General features: G+C 32.3%; 3 protein-coding genes across 3 annotated transcripts in view; 2 read left to right on the top strand and 1 right to left on the bottom strand.

Annotated features, from left to right (window-relative positions):
• Positions 1,770-3,611, top strand: LOC104704982. The gene is made up of 7 exons (XM_010420977.1): positions 1,770-1,841; positions 1,937-2,020; positions 2,118-2,267; positions 2,445-2,609; positions 2,737-2,790; positions 2,937-3,086; positions 3,243-3,611. The coding sequence occupies exons 1-7, from the start codon at positions 1,770-1,772 to the stop codon at positions 3,609-3,611; spliced, it is 1,044 nt and encodes a 347-aa protein (XP_010419279.1).
• Positions 4,769-7,278, bottom strand: LOC104702850 (indole-3-acetic acid-amido synthetase GH3.3). The gene is made up of 3 exons (XM_010418770.2): positions 6,959-7,278; positions 6,743-6,844; positions 4,769-6,318 (listed from the first exon to the last, which is right to left on the bottom strand). The coding sequence occupies exons 1-3, from the start codon at positions 7,276-7,278 to the stop codon at positions 4,959-4,961; spliced, it is 1,782 nt and encodes a 593-aa protein (XP_010417072.1). The 3' UTR covers positions 4,769-4,958.
• The window catches only part of LOC104702851 (alkane hydroxylase MAH1-like), a 9,646-nt gene continuing 7,718 nt past the window's right edge, over positions 15,380-17,307 (top strand). Inside the window, exon 1 of the mRNA XM_010418772.2 lies at positions 15,380-16,520. Within this exon, the coding sequence (XP_010417074.1) occupies positions 15,426-16,520 (1,095 nt within the window). The 5' untranslated portion in view covers positions 15,380-15,425. The remainder of the gene's footprint in view (positions 16,521-17,307) is intronic.

Raw genomic sequence — 17,307 nt, forward strand, 5'->3', positions numbered from 1 at the left:
TATATGAAATAACATATTATAATATATCTATTGATGATTCATATTCAATGCCATCAATATGTTATGATGAAAGTAAATTTTGAAAATATATAACTTAAAGTAAAAATTGATTATTTTTTTCCTTTTTTTGGTGTCAACAATTGATTAAAATTAGCAAAACAAAAATAAAATTTTAGCAAAAATCAAGAAAATTAAGATTTTGAAAGGCTAAAAAAATATCTTTGTTTAGTATTGAGTGAAAATATTACAAAATATTTGACATTGTAAAAAAGTGTTGGAATTGTATCCTTGATTGAACCTGCGAAAGGGAAAAGAAAAATCCATGAGAAAAAGAAGAAGCGGATCCAGAAAAAGCAACAGCAAAAGGAAGATGAAGACATTGTCGAAGAAGAAGAATCAACAGAAAGAAGAAAGTCAAAGAAATAGCTTGAGGACTCAGACTGGTTTTGCTGTAATGGACTGCATGAATTAGGGCAAAGTAGGTATAGTTTGTCTAAATCTTAGTTAACTTAAAAACTAACAGAAATTATTGGTTCTATGATTTTAATGAATTTAGAATTCCAGACAAAAATTATGTGTTATTCAATCATTAATTTTTAAAAACTTATCAAAATTATGTGATATTGGTTCCATAATTTATAAATACTTGTTGAAATTTCATGTTTTTCATTTAATGATTTGTTTTGTATTTCAAAATCTACTTTATGTTTTGAATGGATCTGAATAGATGTGAAAGTGAAAAATAAAAAAAAAATCAAATCCAATGATAAAACATGTTATTTCAAAATCTATACCTTTTGATTTTCATAATTCTACAATTCAATATGAATTCACAAATCATTTGTCCAATAACAATTCCTCGAGTGTTAGTTAATGTTTAGAGTCTTTAAGTGTAGTTGTTGTAATAGTGACTTGTCTAAGAGAGCCTATGTTGTGCGTGTTAGAAACTAGAATGTAGAAATATGGTTGTATGTGGCGAGTGCAAGTAGAAAATGACGTAGTATAAATAAGTATGTGTGTGTTGTAAGAACCATCCAAATGATCCAAAATAATATAGACAATTAATGTTTTCTCTCTTATTATTCTATCTTTTTGTGTTGAAATAACTATCAAAAAGAAAAACTAGATAGAGTAGTACTAGGATAGATGACTTCCGGAGAAGTTTTCAAGTTGCATCCCTCTCTTTTTTTTGTTTGTTAAAAAAAAAAAAAAAAATAGAAATTACGAGAAAACAAGGTTATCTTTGTGCTTGTGTTTAAGTGAGATATCAAGAGAGAGATGAGAGATGGTGAACCTCTCAAGTGAAAACAGAGGAAGAATCCAAATATAAAATATTAACAAAAAGATATTGCTTTTTTTTACTACACATCAGTCAAAAAATTTTTGTAAACATATTATAAATATGGAAAGTAAAATAAATATATTCACAGATTTATTTACATATTCGTATAATTACTTTCATATTTGTTCCGACCAAAAAAATAATAATTACTTTCATATTTGTAGTCTTGATAGTTATATCAAAAGAAAAAAAAGTCTTAGGAGTTAAATTTTTGTATTTAACATTTCTGGTAAGTTTATAAGAGGTTACGTTATGGTATAGTCTATTAGCAGTTATGGTAAGTTTATTAACGGCAAGCGATTATGACTATGTTGACTAGCAATAACTGATAATTAGTCATTACCAAAAAAAAAATGATAATTAGTACTTGACTCGAATTGGTTTATATATAATGGATCCACAGCATTAGAGAAATATAAGTAAAAACATGATTTTACAGTTAGTGCTCGTTGTGACGTTTTATCTGCGTTCATTGCAATTGGCCGAAGGATACATTGATGTGAGATTGATCTATAACTTCTACTTTTGTCTTTTCTTTTCTTTAAAATCTGCTACTTTCGTTTTTTTAAATAGTTTTATTTAAAAATTTTGTAGTCGAGTTTACTAGATTTCGATTGCGTTGATATATACAAACAACCAGCTTTCCAACATCCACTGCTCAAACACCACAAAATTCAGGTATGACGATTGACTTTATTCAAATAAATATGGAAAATATTTTCGAAAATTGAGTATAGTTTAATATAGTTTTTTTAATCATTTTGAGATGATACAGGAAAAATTCAGTTCAAATGAAAACTTTGGTAAAAAAGGTAAATATAAAACAAATGATCAAAGTTGTCCAAAAGGAACGGTACCAATTTTAAGACAAAGAAAGAGTACTGAGAGTGTTCATCTTGATGCACTCGGGTATCCTGGCCAACATGTAGGTCTTCTTTTTAAACAATTATTCCATTAAAAAGTCTCATATAAATTTTTAAATTTATTAACATCGATCTCAGTTTTAAAAGGAAAATAAATTAATAATACTTTTGCTATTTTTCTAATGCTATGAAGCATGGCAAATATTTTTAAGAAGTCGACTTTTATTTTATGTGTACAGTTTGCAGTAATCGAAACCGTTTTGAGCAGGAGCATCTATCGAGGTGCAGAAGCTGACATAAGTATTCACAACGTAACTGTTCAAAATAATCAGTATTGTAAAAGTCAGATTTGGTTAGAGAATGGATCTCGTAATCAACTCAATAGCATACAAGTTGGTTGGGCGGTGAGTAACTATCATACCTTATACAAATCAATGTACAATTAGATGTTGGATTTAAATTATTGAAAAGTTTGCATAAACATAAGTATATTATCTGTTCATCTCACACCTAATTTAAACTTATATTTAGGTGCATCCAAGATTGTATGGAGACAGTTCCACACGATTTACTATATACTGGACTGTAAGTACATAGTATTGTTAAAAAGTTATGTAACATAACATGTTAATAGTTCGTTCTTGATAACACCAATAAAATGGAACAGTCAGTTTGCCTTTAATCCTTTTAATTATTTGCATAATATTCTCCACTTCTTTCTTTTTTATTAGAGAGATGGCTATAAAAAGACGGGATGTTATAACACAATATGTTCGGGCTTTATAATTGTATCACCAAATCCCTCGATTGGAAGCATTTTTAGTAAATCCTCTATCTATGGTGGTGAAACAACCGTTCAGTTCACACCGCAAATTTTTCAAGTAAGCTTTTCTCTCTATATATATAAATAGTTTATTTGACATAAATATTGAGAATCCTACTTTTAAGGCCAAAGTTTCATTTTTTACTTGAAAAATAAATATGTATACATAATATATTTTTGTTGATTATTTTATTTTCTTAATTTTTTTATATAGGATGGTTTTACTGGTAATTGGGCATTAAAAGTAGAAGATGAAATAATCGGATATTGGCCTAAAGAGTTGTTTACACACTTAAAAAAAGGAGCTTCGTTGGTACGATTTGGAGGAAATACATTTGTATCTCCGGATGGATTCAGTCCTCCAATGGGAAATGGACATTTTCCGGTTGTCGACTTTCAAAAGAGTTCAAGTTTCGTTCATGTGAAGGTTATAAATTTGAACTATCAAAGAATTAATATCAATCATCGGAGGATAAAAAGTTATACAGACTCAAAGTGTTTTAGAGTAATGAATTGGGGTTATAGCAAAACAAACGGAGTAGCCTTTTCTTTTGGCGGACCGGGTGGACATTGTGGTATTTGATGATTTTCAATTATTTTTTTCATGGTATTTTTTTATTGAAATATTTGAATTTTAAGGAGTATTTTGCATATTAATTTTAGATTTTATTTGATAGTATTAAAAAAAACATATTGAAATTTCACTCACTCAATCTTATAATGCAATTTTCTTTCGCCTCTTGCAATGCAATTTTAATTTCTATTACATCATATCAAATTTATATCTTACTGAATATCAAATAATAATAAAAACATAATTAGCATAAAACAATTAGCTGTTAAAAAAAGTTTTGATACATGTAAATAGAATAATTGATTGATTGACACTCTTAACTTAATATATTACAATAGTATGTTTTTCTTATTGTTTTTTTGTTAAGGAGAAGGAAGTTATTCTTCTTTTGGTGTTATTCAAGTAGGATTTTAAATACTTTGTTAAAATCCAGTGTTATTTGAAATTAAATAACTTTCTAATTATTGATACATTGTGCCATTTGAAATAAAAATCTAATGGAGTTTTATGAGTAAATTATTAGAAAATTAGAATCAAAATCCAAAGAATATACTGCTAAGAATCCACACAAATGAGTTTTTTTTATAAATAAAACCAAATGTCAAATCTGAAAGATTGTAAAACCTAGATAATTTTCTTTAAATCCATTAGTATATGAAATATATTTTTTTGTAGGTTTTCTATTTTTTGGTTAAGGGAACGAAATTTATTTTACTAACATAGAAAACCAAACTTTATAATAAGATAAACGATAAACCATCTCATTTTCACTTTTTTTTTTGAATATTTCTTTCAAACAAAATTACAAATGCATATTGTTAGAGTTCGAAACTTGATTCAAATCGTATTGAAATACGTTTTATACTTGGTTTCATATTCTTAATCTTTGATATGCTCAAATTTACCGTAGAGCTACTCTCTCAAATTAAGAGATCAACTGTAGTACTTAGGGATCGTATCCACAAGGACTCTAGATCACACAATAGATCTAATAATTTTTTAATTATGCTAAACAGATCTTTTAATTATGCTAAACAGAAATATTAATTTAAATTGCAAGATTAAACAGAAAATAAAAGAGTTGTAAAATTCAGAATCATGATATATCAATCTTATAAACAGAAAAGTTTCACCAAAGCTAAATAAAATCGATAACCTTTATATAGTATAATTTGAATTCTAAAGTAATTTTACTGATATGCATAAACTTCACATTCTTCGGATTACATTACTTATTATTTATTACTTAGAAGTCAGATAAAAGCAGGGAGAGAGTGAGTAAACATTGATCGGGTAAACATCCGTACACCGGACTTATTGTACGACTTACAAACTCTAAACCAAAACAAAATCTTCTCAACGACGGCGTTCTGGTGACCAATGTGGCAAAGCCGGGCTGAAATGTGTTGATACAACCCTTGAGTCAAGCAGCTCTGTGATTGGTGTAAAGCTCACACACCTCGGTACCTTGTACTGATTGATCGATGCACCTCTCGAGATGGCATAGTCCATGAGCTCCTCGAACGTTCCATTCTTCACCACACGTATCTCGAGTGGTCCTATCGACTTATCCGCAACCCGACTTTGTCTATACACAGAGTTCAACGACTCCTCCATTTCCAAGCAGCACTGAGCCATGACCTCGTCACTTGGAGGCTTGGTTTGATCTTTCACTAAAAGCTCCCAGTAGATGACATAATGGCCAGGTATAGTCTTTGTCTCTGCGTAGCTTGTGTACTCGATCACGCGGGTTCCTTTCTCCCCAAGTAACACCGATGCATTCTCAACAGCCCTTTGGAGCTCAGCTTCATCAGTTTTATCCGACTCAATGCTAAGCAAAACGTTCTTCCTCCGCACAAACTTGAACTGTGGAGCGTAATTGTAGAATCCAGTTACCTGAAGGATATCACCAACTCTATAACGGTTAAGCCCAGCATAGGTTGTGATCACAAGCTCGTACTCTTTCCCGACTTCGACATCAGCTAGCTCCACAAGTTCAGATTGTTCTGTTGCCACTTCATGAGGGAGAAACTCGAAGTAGGCCATGTTAGGCATAATGGTGTAAGAAACCTCGGAAGGTTTACATATTGGTTTCATGTTAATCCCGAAGTAACTCTCGGACGAAGCATACATCGTGCAAGCCATAGGTAGACCGCCGCTATAGTACTCAAGCATCGGGATATACTGAGCCATGGCTCCGGTAACAATGACGTCAAGGTACTTGGTGTTAGGCCAAATCTTAGTAATGATACCCTCCCAATTATCTTGACAACAAACCGAAGTTATGAAATCAGCCAATTCTTGGTCAGGTTTGGTCAAGATCTTGGACATGCTCTCTTTGATCGCCGGGTCAGAGATTCTCGAACTTAGGGTTCCGGTTGAGATATCGTCAGCGAGTTCTTTCCAATTGGTTTGAAGGAATCCTATGGCACGGAGGAGACCGGAAGCGAAGACGGCACCGAGACGGAGGACTTCGTGACGCATGAGGAGACCACAAAGCATCTGAGAGTACATGCTTTGGGAGGAGTCGGGACAAAGGATGGCTTCATTAGGGCTCGTGTACACGTTGTACGGATCGTAAGGACGTCTCTTAAATTGTTCGCTTTTGTAATAACTCGTGAGCACTGGGCGTGCCGGTAATCCACCGGGAGTCTTCGATTCAGCCTTCACAAACAAAAAGTATAGAGCCTTGCCTTTGTCTAATCCAGGCACGTAGCTGTAAACAATAAATTACTATTAGTTACCATAATATTTATGTTTCTTTAATAGTTTAGACTGTTAATTTGATTATTGCAAATAAAATGAAGTCACGTTTTAAAGGATGACAAAACAAAAGATCTAAAACAGTCATGAAAAGAGTCAAAGACGTGTTGAATGTCTTAAAACTTAAGTATATAAATAGATAAAATTCTTTAGACTTTAGAGTTCAAAATTAAATTTAGCAGTTAGGGTTTAATAAATATGATATACGGTTTAGACATTCAGATTAAGTTTTCACAGTTTAAATTGTAGTTCGTGGCGTTTAAAAATTAGAATTGGATTAATTTGTTCTTTTTAGACTGTTTTCATACTCTTGGCATGCAGCTATTACCGCAAGATATAAATTAATTGAAAATCAAATAAATAGAAATTTAACTTACAGATTCATCACAGGCATGAGAAGACTGTATAGAAGCTGACGTCGGTCCATGTCTTCGTCAATGGTGGGCATCAACTTCCTTTCACCAGCAGATGTCCCAGAGCTGATTACAAAATTAAAAGATTAATCCATAATTATTAATTAATATATTATATATAACTTAATCTAAGTTTAGAAACACAAAATAATTTACATTTTTGGGTTATGTATAATATACCTTGTTAGGAACTCGGTAATAGGGTGAGATGACAAGATCATAGACCGGTCACCATTGGCTATACGTTGAATCTCTGGTTTAAGGTCATCGTAAGTAACCACCGGAACTTTGCTCTTAAATGTTTTCCTGTCGGTGAATCCCTTTAGGCCGAACCGTTTAAGATACTCAGTCTCCGAGTTACGGCTCAGTATCTCTCTGATGACTTTCTTCTGAACGAAGTCGACGTTACGTGTCATCTCCTCGATGAACCTGAGAGCCTTCACGTCCTTACCGGCCGGTGAGTAGTTCACTGGAGATCGTAGAGCTGAATCAACGGTCATGATTGAAATGTTACGAGTGTTTAGAACGTGTTTTGGTAAGTTGAAAGTATTAGACTTTGTTTTGATGAGGAGATATAAAAAACTCGGCGAGGATGGGGCGGTATTTATAGTGGCAAGAAGGAAAAGGTCACGTCAGCGTAGTTCCATGTTGATATAAATGTGGGCTCGGTTTGTTATGGCTAGACCGAGACAGGGGGACAAGCGGGGACAGTTGACACGTAATATTTGGCTAGTTTGGGCAGACATGTTGGACCCATATGTCTGTGCCACGTTGGTATTTTGCTATGATTGGGCAATTTATTGTCATGACCGTAGCAGCTAGGCGTCAGCCCGTACGTACCACGCGGTTCCCTTTTATTTGGCTTGTGACTCTGCCTGTCGCGGATAGTGACTGTCAATACTGATTAATAGCTTATTCGATTCCCTTATAATCAATTGTAATGACGTCGTCAATTTGACTTATCAAAGATTAAGACTTGATTAGGTTATTTAATATATGCGTGAGGGGATCATGTTGTTGTTTCCGGAGCCAACTAATCCTTAATTTAGTTGTTCTTTCCATGCATTGACTTTGGTCCCTTAGGCTGTAATAAGTAAACATATTATCGGTTAATTTAATTTAAATAATTTTCAGTGAAAAATCAAAAATCCATGAAACTTAACATAACAGAGTGACCGTTTCTAGAATGAAATTATTTTTGATATATAAGTAGGAAAAGTTATTTCAAAGGTCCAAAGTTGATATTATGAGACCTAGAGATAAAAATATCAATCCACTATGACAGTCCCAACTTGTTAATATATTTTTTTACCCACGACTAGATTACCATAAGTTTGTTAATATGTGTGTACACATTGATTTGAATTTTTTTTTTTTTTAGAACAAATCTTCCATAGATTTATTTGATAGACGCTCCCACTTGCATATCTTTTCGATAGGATCATGGAACGTTAATTAGCACAACAAGGAAACCAAAGCAGTCATATACGAAAACAAATTTGAGATTAATGGGATATATATATTCTATATAAACTAATTTTCAAAAGCATAATTTAATGAATTACTGTCGACTAAGAAGTCTAAGTTTCATATGTACGATTCTTTCTTTCTTTTTTTCCAGTTCTTTTTTTAAAATGCAACATGTATGCTCGCGTACTAGTGCACGAGGGTGCAAGAAGAAAAGATTAAAGACGTTAGTCCTATGGATTGCAAAGGTCGTGGTACGACTAGTAGTTGGTACTATTATTTATTGATAATTTAAACTAATTCTCGATTTGGAAGAACTAACTCTAAAGCAATTAAAGACATGCCTGGGACATTTCGTTTTGGTCGTTCGTGCTGTGCGCCTGTGCCTGTACCCACTCCAACTTGCAGTACCATTTAATTCTAGGGTTTTTGCTTTTATTTTTAGTTTTTAATTTTTTACTTTTATCTTTTTTTTTTCTTTTTTTTTCTTTTGGGGACAGCAAGAGGTGAATTATTCATATAACAAAAAAAAGCATTTTACAATGTTTAAATAATTATTCCGATCGCGTAGAAACAACTAAACGTACATACTTTATCCATTTTGCTTTATATGAAAAAATCCACAATTTTATTTGTTTAAGTATGATATTCTTATGCCTTGTAAAAAAAAAAAAGTATGATAGTTTTCATTGCAATACTATAAATTATGTATCAAATATTGTATTTTTTTTATAAAGCATGTATTCGAAGGTTATACTCATGCAGTCAAGCCGATCATTTGACATGTGGGCCTTAAAAGAATATCAATTATTATTGATATATATGATGATAATAAAAAGAGGATATATATTCATGAATATGACCTAATGAAAGAAAGAAGAAAAATTGAGGAAGTGACTGATGGCACGATTCATGTCTTATCTCTTTGATTAGACATTTATGGGAAACATTTGGACCATTTCAATGTTTTCTAAAATGTCAATAATAATCACTATTCCTTAGTATTGCATACGTTAATTTAAATAGTTATTTCTTCCCACTTTCTTGTTATTTCCTTGAGTAGGTATGATATTCGTTTCTAGTTTTCTTGGTCTAGACTAACATATTCCAAGTATCGATAAGGTAGTACACCCAAAATTGAGATCACTTTAGAACAATATAGAGCATTGAGAAAATACAAACAATTAAACTCATTACTCGCAACTAAAATGGTATTATGTGAAATACTAACAATTTAACAGTAGAAGCTTAATTATCAAACCGATCATAAAAAAGTTGTTCCAAAGTCGAAGACGAGATATCTATTACGAGTTGTTAATTGTAACCTTAATTTTATTTCTAACATGAAACCATGGTCACTAATCCAACACAAATTTTCCTTATAATCTTAAGCAAGTTATATAAGTATGTTCCATAAATATAAAGTTATCTTCCATTGGATCACATCCATAAGGAAATAATGAATAGTTGAATGTTTTCCTATTAAGATACTGTAATACAATAGAAGATTGAGAGAGAATTAGTGTAAATTATGGTTTTGTAGACGGATTCAAAATGATAAAACAAACTATGTACCATATGCATACCATTTATACACAAATTAATCGGTAACATAATAATAAAACAAACTATGTACGATATGCATACCATTTATACACAAATTAATTGGTAACAAGCTATATAACCAAGCTACAAGAATGTCTAACCCGATAGTTTTCCTTCTGTTATCGTTTACGGCCATTAAAGGTTTAAAATTACTATACGTTCTGACTATCTTTTTTATATTTCAGATGAAATCCACGTAAAACCTATAGTATTTCACAGAGTTTAGAAGTTTCTATGTCTTTTTTTTGTCAACCACATAATTCAAAAAAAAAGAAGAAGATATTGATTGGTTGTCCAATCTATATGAAAGAGACGATTTTACAACAAGAACAACATCCGCATATATAATTATGGTTGATCCAAGCTAAACAATAACAAACTCAAATATTTAAAGAGATGCAAACAAAACAAAAGGAAAAAGCAAAATTGAGCACGAAATGAACTGATGAACTCGTTCAAAAAATTGGAGAAAATAGACCATTCAAAAAGAACTACAACGTCTTTTGCCTTTCTATTTCATTTGATGATCGGTAAACTTATCTCAGTGTTATTGACATTATTTATTACGTATTAGCTAGAAAAAATAATACTAGTAATAGACTATTAGTACTAAATAGTACTAGACAAGAGCACGTTTAATGTTTGTTGACTTCTTGTCAATAATTGTCTCTAAGACCATTATTGATACTTACAATCTCCGTGCGCAAGACAATGTATGTCAATTATATATGTCAATTTTCAATCTTTCTAGTAGAAATAGATATACGGCCCTGTTTTTAAGTACACTTAAATTTTAGTCTTTCAAAGTTGATAAGTTTTTTTTCTAACACAATGTTTTGGGTGTAAATGGAAAAAAAATTAGAGTAAAAAGTAAAACTAGGAGGGAAAGAAATATCACTCTACCGAAAAATATTTTCCTCATGATCAGTTTAAAAAAACATGAAAAATCTTGTTTTTACTGTTATTCTCCTCATTATCTCTAACCGGTAAAAAAAATATGAACTCGGGTTAAAATTTAATTTACAAAGACAATTATACGTACTTTATATTTATGGAACATACTTGTTCGTGTCCTTTGCCCAAAAAACAAAACAAAATTTTTTTTCATGTCCACGATTTTGGGTAATTAAGGTGAAGCTCTCCATCGATTTCAGTGGTTAAAACTTATTTGGCGACCACTGTTATAGAAGTAAATATGCATGGAGTTAATAAAAAAAAAGTCATCCCTTTGTTTAGAAGCAGTGGAATGAACATCAGACCCTTACCCCTTGCATGCTCTATCGTTTCACTTTATTGTGTTTCCGGAACTTGTTTTTTACAAAACAACGAAATTAAATTTATTATTCATGAATTTTCGTGAAATATTCCGTATAAAAGATCGTGAAACATAAATTTCAACCTCTTGGTAGTTCTTCAAGGGCTCCGTCCTAGTCTGCCGATGTTATACGAAGAAACTATTAATCCTAATTTTCATTTATAAACTATATACGAAGAGATATACAAGTTAAAATGCAATCATTACAAAAACATACAAATACACACTTTGTATTGATTTGCTAGTAAGAATTTCCAAGTTTAGGAGAATTTCAATTTCAAAATTTACGATTTCGGGGACCCTTTTTATATTTAAAGACAACTATCGTTTTTAGCTTTGCATATGCAGAAAAAAGACTGAACATTGTAATAGACAAGACAAGACAGAGCATGATGAGTTTATAGGCAAACACTGTCATTGTTCTTTCGTTACTATTGTCTTTCCATTACGGATCTCCTTTTNTTTTTTTTTTTTTTTTCTGGATGTGAACTTTGACGTGTGCTTGCTTTTTTTGTTTTGTTTTGTTTTTTAACCATGTGTGCTTGTGTTAAATAACCAGGAATTCTTATTTTATTCACCATAAACAAACCCGAAACCCTAATTTGGATCAATCGTAAATCACTAACCAGGAATATCAGAAAATTGTTTTTACTTGTGTATATTTTGTCAATGCTAACAAAAACACCCTAATTTGTGGAACTACGTCAATGTTTAAGAGAAAAACATTTAATGTGTCATCGTATTGTTAAAATAAAAATATAATGTGTACATGTTCGTAACTTCGTATTCACAAAAATATAAGTTTATATGTGTCCGTTTTAACGAGAAATAAACTTTTTTGTGGGTTTGTATTAACAAACAAAAACAATGATCGTGTGTTTAAAAAGTCTTTGTACAATGTGTCTGTTTCCTTTTTCTTTTATTTTTGTTTTTGTTCCTGGAGTTGGCCAAATTATCCATCAGCCACTAGTCAAGTTGTCTATGTACATATATTAGCATGTGATGCAATGTTTTTTTTTTCAAAGACGGTTAAATACCAATTCGGAATGCTTAAGCTAAATAACCAATGTTTTTCGAAATAAAAAAATTCTTAGCGATGTTTTTTTAAAAGGATTTAGTAGAGTCGATTTGTTTTTCTATAATGAAATTACAGTAAATTTGTTGTGAAGTAAGAAATTCTTGTGTTTACCAACTTTTGCAGTATTTGATTTGTTTTTAATTTGATTTAGTTTTGGCTTTGTCTAATATAACATTGTCGGTCGGCTACAACACTTGAAGATGTGAGTTATTGCTGTATATATACTAGATATTTTCATTTCCATGAGGACCACGACATATACGTATGCGGTATACCTAACTTTACATTGTAGCACTTCGCAAACACTGAAATACGTATACGAAACCACTTTAAGATAAGGTTGTTCAAGTCTGTGTATTGATTAATAATATGGTCTATCCGCGAAAAGTCCTAACATTGAAAAACATGGTGGTAGGTTTTAATCAAATCATTTAAATTTTAGTTTAAACCGTATTATTTTATACGAGGAGACATTTTTCAATAGGTCCGTGACATGGAATCTATATTCAAATATAATTACATTGCGACAAAATTAATATGAAATGTAGATTGATTTTTTTATTATAGTTTACAAACTTTGATCCATAACAATTATTATTTTTTTTTTTGGTGATGTTTGACTAATACATTACCTGTTTCCATTCAAATAAAAAGAAAAAAAAATTATAATTATATACGTGCAAAATATGATGACCTACCATTTGCTAGCAAAAAAAAATAGGCAGGAAAAATGTTATACAAACATTTTCTTATTTTATTAACGAAAAATGGGATTTATGTACTCAAATGCTGAAACAAAATCATTTAAAATTTAATAGTTATTACAAAAAGTTTTAAAATCACCATTGACTTAATGGCCATTTAATATTTTTTATAATCACCATATGTACATGTGTAGGTTTGAGAAATGTAAATAAAAATCCAGCTATAACTTTGTATTATTACTTTTTTGCTCTAACTAATTTACTGCCTTTCTCATGTGCTCTAGTAATTTTATTTGTTATGCCTCAAACTAAAATTTGTATTGGAAAGATTTGTAATTATTGTGTATACGATATAACAATTAGTAGAATAATAAAAGTATAGATTGAGTTCGGTGAATATTACGGCTGAATTTGGCAGACGCATTTCTGTTGAGTCGTTTTCGTTGTCGGGAGGAAATGACCCGATAACAATGATGCCTCTACATATACTATTTATCAGAGACGTCTTGTTTCAGTGTTCAATTATTTGTTGTTCACTTATTCTACACGTGTGTTTATGTTTCTACACATGTGTGTTTAATGTACACTCGTTCTTCTTAGTTTCAACTCCATCAAGTGAGAGTAACTTATATCTATAATAGTGTATTTTAAATCGAGATTGACATTTATGCCGCGGTTCAGGACCTAAACTCTTACAAAGACCATACTATTCGATTACGAATGCATTAAAAAAAAATAGAGAGAGGATAAATGTTTAGAGAAGTTGATCGAAACGTCACATGGCTATGGTTGGAAAGGGACACAGAGATTATGCGTAGCTTTTAGCTTTGGATTCAAAACGCAATTAATATGTTCCTTCGTATTGCAATATTGCTCACTTTTTTCTTTCACTTCTTTTCTCTCCTTTTATAGGTTTTCTCTGTCTTTTCATTTTTCATTTCTTTTTTAAAATAAAATCTTACTTAATCAACTTGATTAAATATTTCTTTTTTCTTTGAACCCTATGTCACAAACAAATATTTGTACTCTTACACCGAAATTGAAACAAAACATACATATCTAAAACATCATATAAAATATAATGGAAGTAATGAAGTATATACTATCTCCGTTTCAAAATATAAGATGTTTTAGAAAAGTTTTTTGTTTCATAATATAAGATGTTTTCAAATTTCTATACAACTTTTAGATTAATTTAATATTTTATATTATGCAGTATTGTTTCTGATTGGTTGAACTTGTTAAAAAACTTTAATTAAAACATCAAATATTTTGAAGGAGTACATAATATATATGTTGATTTTTTTTTGAATAAATAAGGAATGCCTTTTTGACAAAAAAAAAAAAAAAAAAAAAAAAAAAAAAAAAAAAAAAAAAAAAAAANAGGATAAGGAATGCCTAATCTGAGTAATCCAAAAACCGTAATGGGAGTTATATTTTTCTTTTTCGAATCTGAGAAAAAAGTAAAAAACTTGATAAATTCGAATTAAACCCCAAACCCCCTAATGAACTGTAATACTATAACATGAACTCTATTGAGACACGTACGGGCTTCAATTTTCTTCCCTGGGCCGAAAATAAGCTAATATAACATCGTCTTCAAGAGCAAACCTATAAAAGGCTTATTTATTAGAAACAGAAATAAGAAAAAAAATGTTGAATACTTGAATTGAATTGGCCTGTTTCGGCGGGTGTTGCGTTTTCTGTTTCAAGATTATTTATTTTTTTCCATTTCTTGATAAAAGTCTTTTTTTTTTCTCTTTTTTTCCATATCTTCTTAGAAAGTGTTCCTTTGATCTTTCTTATTTTGTTGATTGTAGATATCTTCTTTTGCTTTCACTAGTACATTAAGAATGCACCGTTTTATAAAACGTTGTATCGGTAACCAATCCAAGAAGATCAAAGCAACTAAGTAATAAAAACTCTTACAAAATCAATTTGCTTAATTCTCACAAGCAGTACTAGCTAGTTATATTATCCAGAACATCTCGTAAGTTGGTTGAAAAACGGGCGGTACCAACCAAACGTTTTTAAGTTGTTGTTTGCATTGTTGAATTTTTTATTGTTGGTATGTGGTGCCAAAAAAATTTCAGACCCGTCGTCACTGACCAGTGACCAGACGACGGGACTACACGGTGATAGACGACAAATGTTATAAATAAAAGTTTATTTTGATTGGTTTCTTGGTTAGAGATTTCAGCTGGGTCCTTTGTATTAATTGGGACAAATATGTCGTCACATGCAGTTGGTTTCCAAATTAGGCTCAACATTACTAGATACCAAATAAAACAAAATGGTTCAATAATAACCAGAGATAAAAGTAAGATATTATCTCATTTCGTTACCCGATCGACAGAGACACATCACCAGTTTCAGTGATATTAATTATACATTATCTTATATTACTAGGAACAAAATCAAGTTCTCTCAAAAGAAGAAGAAAAATAAGAAGAAGAAATACTTTATCAATTCTCTCTAATGGCTTTGATAACCTTACTTGAAGCCTCAATTTATTTCCTTTTTTTCTCCTTCATTTCCGGATATTTCTTGATTAGCAAGAAACCTCACCGTTCCTTTATGACGGACTGGCCGATAGTGGGTATGCTTCCGGGTTTACTCGTCGAGATCCCTCGTATTTACGACTATTTAACCGAGCTTCTCGAGGCTTCAAACTTAACTTATCCTTTCAAAGGCCCGTGCTCTGGGGGACTCGACATGTTGGTCACCATTGATCCGGCCAATATCCATTACATCATGAGCTCAAACTTCGCGAATTACCCAAAAGGATCCGAGTTCAGGAAGCTATTCGATGTTTTGGGGGATGGGATTTTCAACGCGGATTCAGAGTTATGGAAAGATCTGAGGAAATCAGCTGAAGGCATGATGAGTCATCCAGATTTTCAAAGGTTTACGGTAAGAACAAGCATGAGTAAGCTAGAGAAAGGGCTTGTCCCACTTCTTGATTGCGTTGCTCAGAAGAAACTCGTCGTTGACTTACAAGATGTGTTCCAAAGATTTACTTTCGACAATTCGTTTGTTTTAGCAACCGGGGTTGATCCAGGTTGTCTCTCCACTGAAATGCCAAAAATCGAGTTTGCTAGAGCTTTAGACGAAGCAGAGGAAGCGATCTTCTTCAGACATGTCAAGCCCGAGATGGTTTGGAAGATGCAAAGATGGATTGGGTTTGGAGATGAGTTGAAGATGACAAAAGCTCACTCGACTTTTGACCGAGTTTGCTCTAAGTGCATAGCTTCCAAGAGAGATGAAATATCCCGTGGGGTTATTAACACTGACTCTTCTTCTAAAGATTTGTTGATGTCTTACATGAACGTGGATACAAGCAAGTACAAGTTGTTGAATCCTAGTGATGATAAGTTCCTTAGAGATATGATTTTAAGCTTCATGTTAGCTGGTAGAGACACCACTGGGTCTGCTCTCACTTGGTTCTTCTGGCTTCTCTCCAAGAACCCAGAAGTGATAACCAAGATTCGTCAAGAAATCAACACAAAACTGTCTCCAAGAACCAGTGGTTCTGACTTTGATTCATTCAATCCTCAGGAGCTAAACAAGTTGGTGTATTTACATGGCGCGTTGTGTGAATCCCTCAGGCTATATCCACCTGTTCCATTTCAGCACAAGTCTCCTACAAAACCTGACGTACTTCCGAGCGGACACAAGGTCGACGCGAGTTCAAAGATTGTGTTCTGTCTTTACTCATTAGGGAGAATGGAATCAGTTTGGGGTGAAGATGCATCGGAATTTAAACCGGAGAGATGGGTTTCGGAGAGTGGAAGGTTGATTCATGTGCCTTCTTTTAAGTTCTTATCATTCAATGCCGGTCCAANAATATCCATTACATCATGAGCTCAAACTTCGCGAATTACCCAAAAGGATCCGAGTTCAGGAAGCTATTCGATGTTTTGGGGGATGGGATTTTCAACGCGGATTCAGAGTTATGGAAAGATCTGAGGAAATCAGCTGAAGGCATGATGAGTCATCCAGATTTTCAAAGGTTTACGGTAAGAACAAGCATGAGTAAGCTAGAGAAAGGGCTTGTCCCACTTCTTGATTGCGTTGCTCAGAAGAAACTCGTCGTTGACTTACAAGATGTGTTCCAAAGATTTACTTTCGACAATTCGTTTGTTTTAGCAACCGGGGTTGATCCAGGTTGTCTCTCCACTGAAATGCCAAAAATCGAGTTTGCTAGAGCTTTAGACGAAGCAGAGGAAGCGATCTTCTTCAGACATGTCAAGCCCGAGATGGTTTGGAAGATGCAAAGATGGATTGGGTTTGGAGATGAGTTGAAGATGACAAAAGCTCACTCGACTTTTGACCGAGTTTGCTCTAAGTGCATAGCTTC

Source organism: Camelina sativa, chromosome 7 (genome assembly GCF_000633955.1).
Source record: "Camelina sativa cultivar DH55 chromosome 7, Cs, whole genome shotgun sequence".
Lineage (NCBI taxonomy): Eukaryota > Viridiplantae > Streptophyta > Magnoliopsida > Brassicales > Brassicaceae > Camelina > Camelina sativa.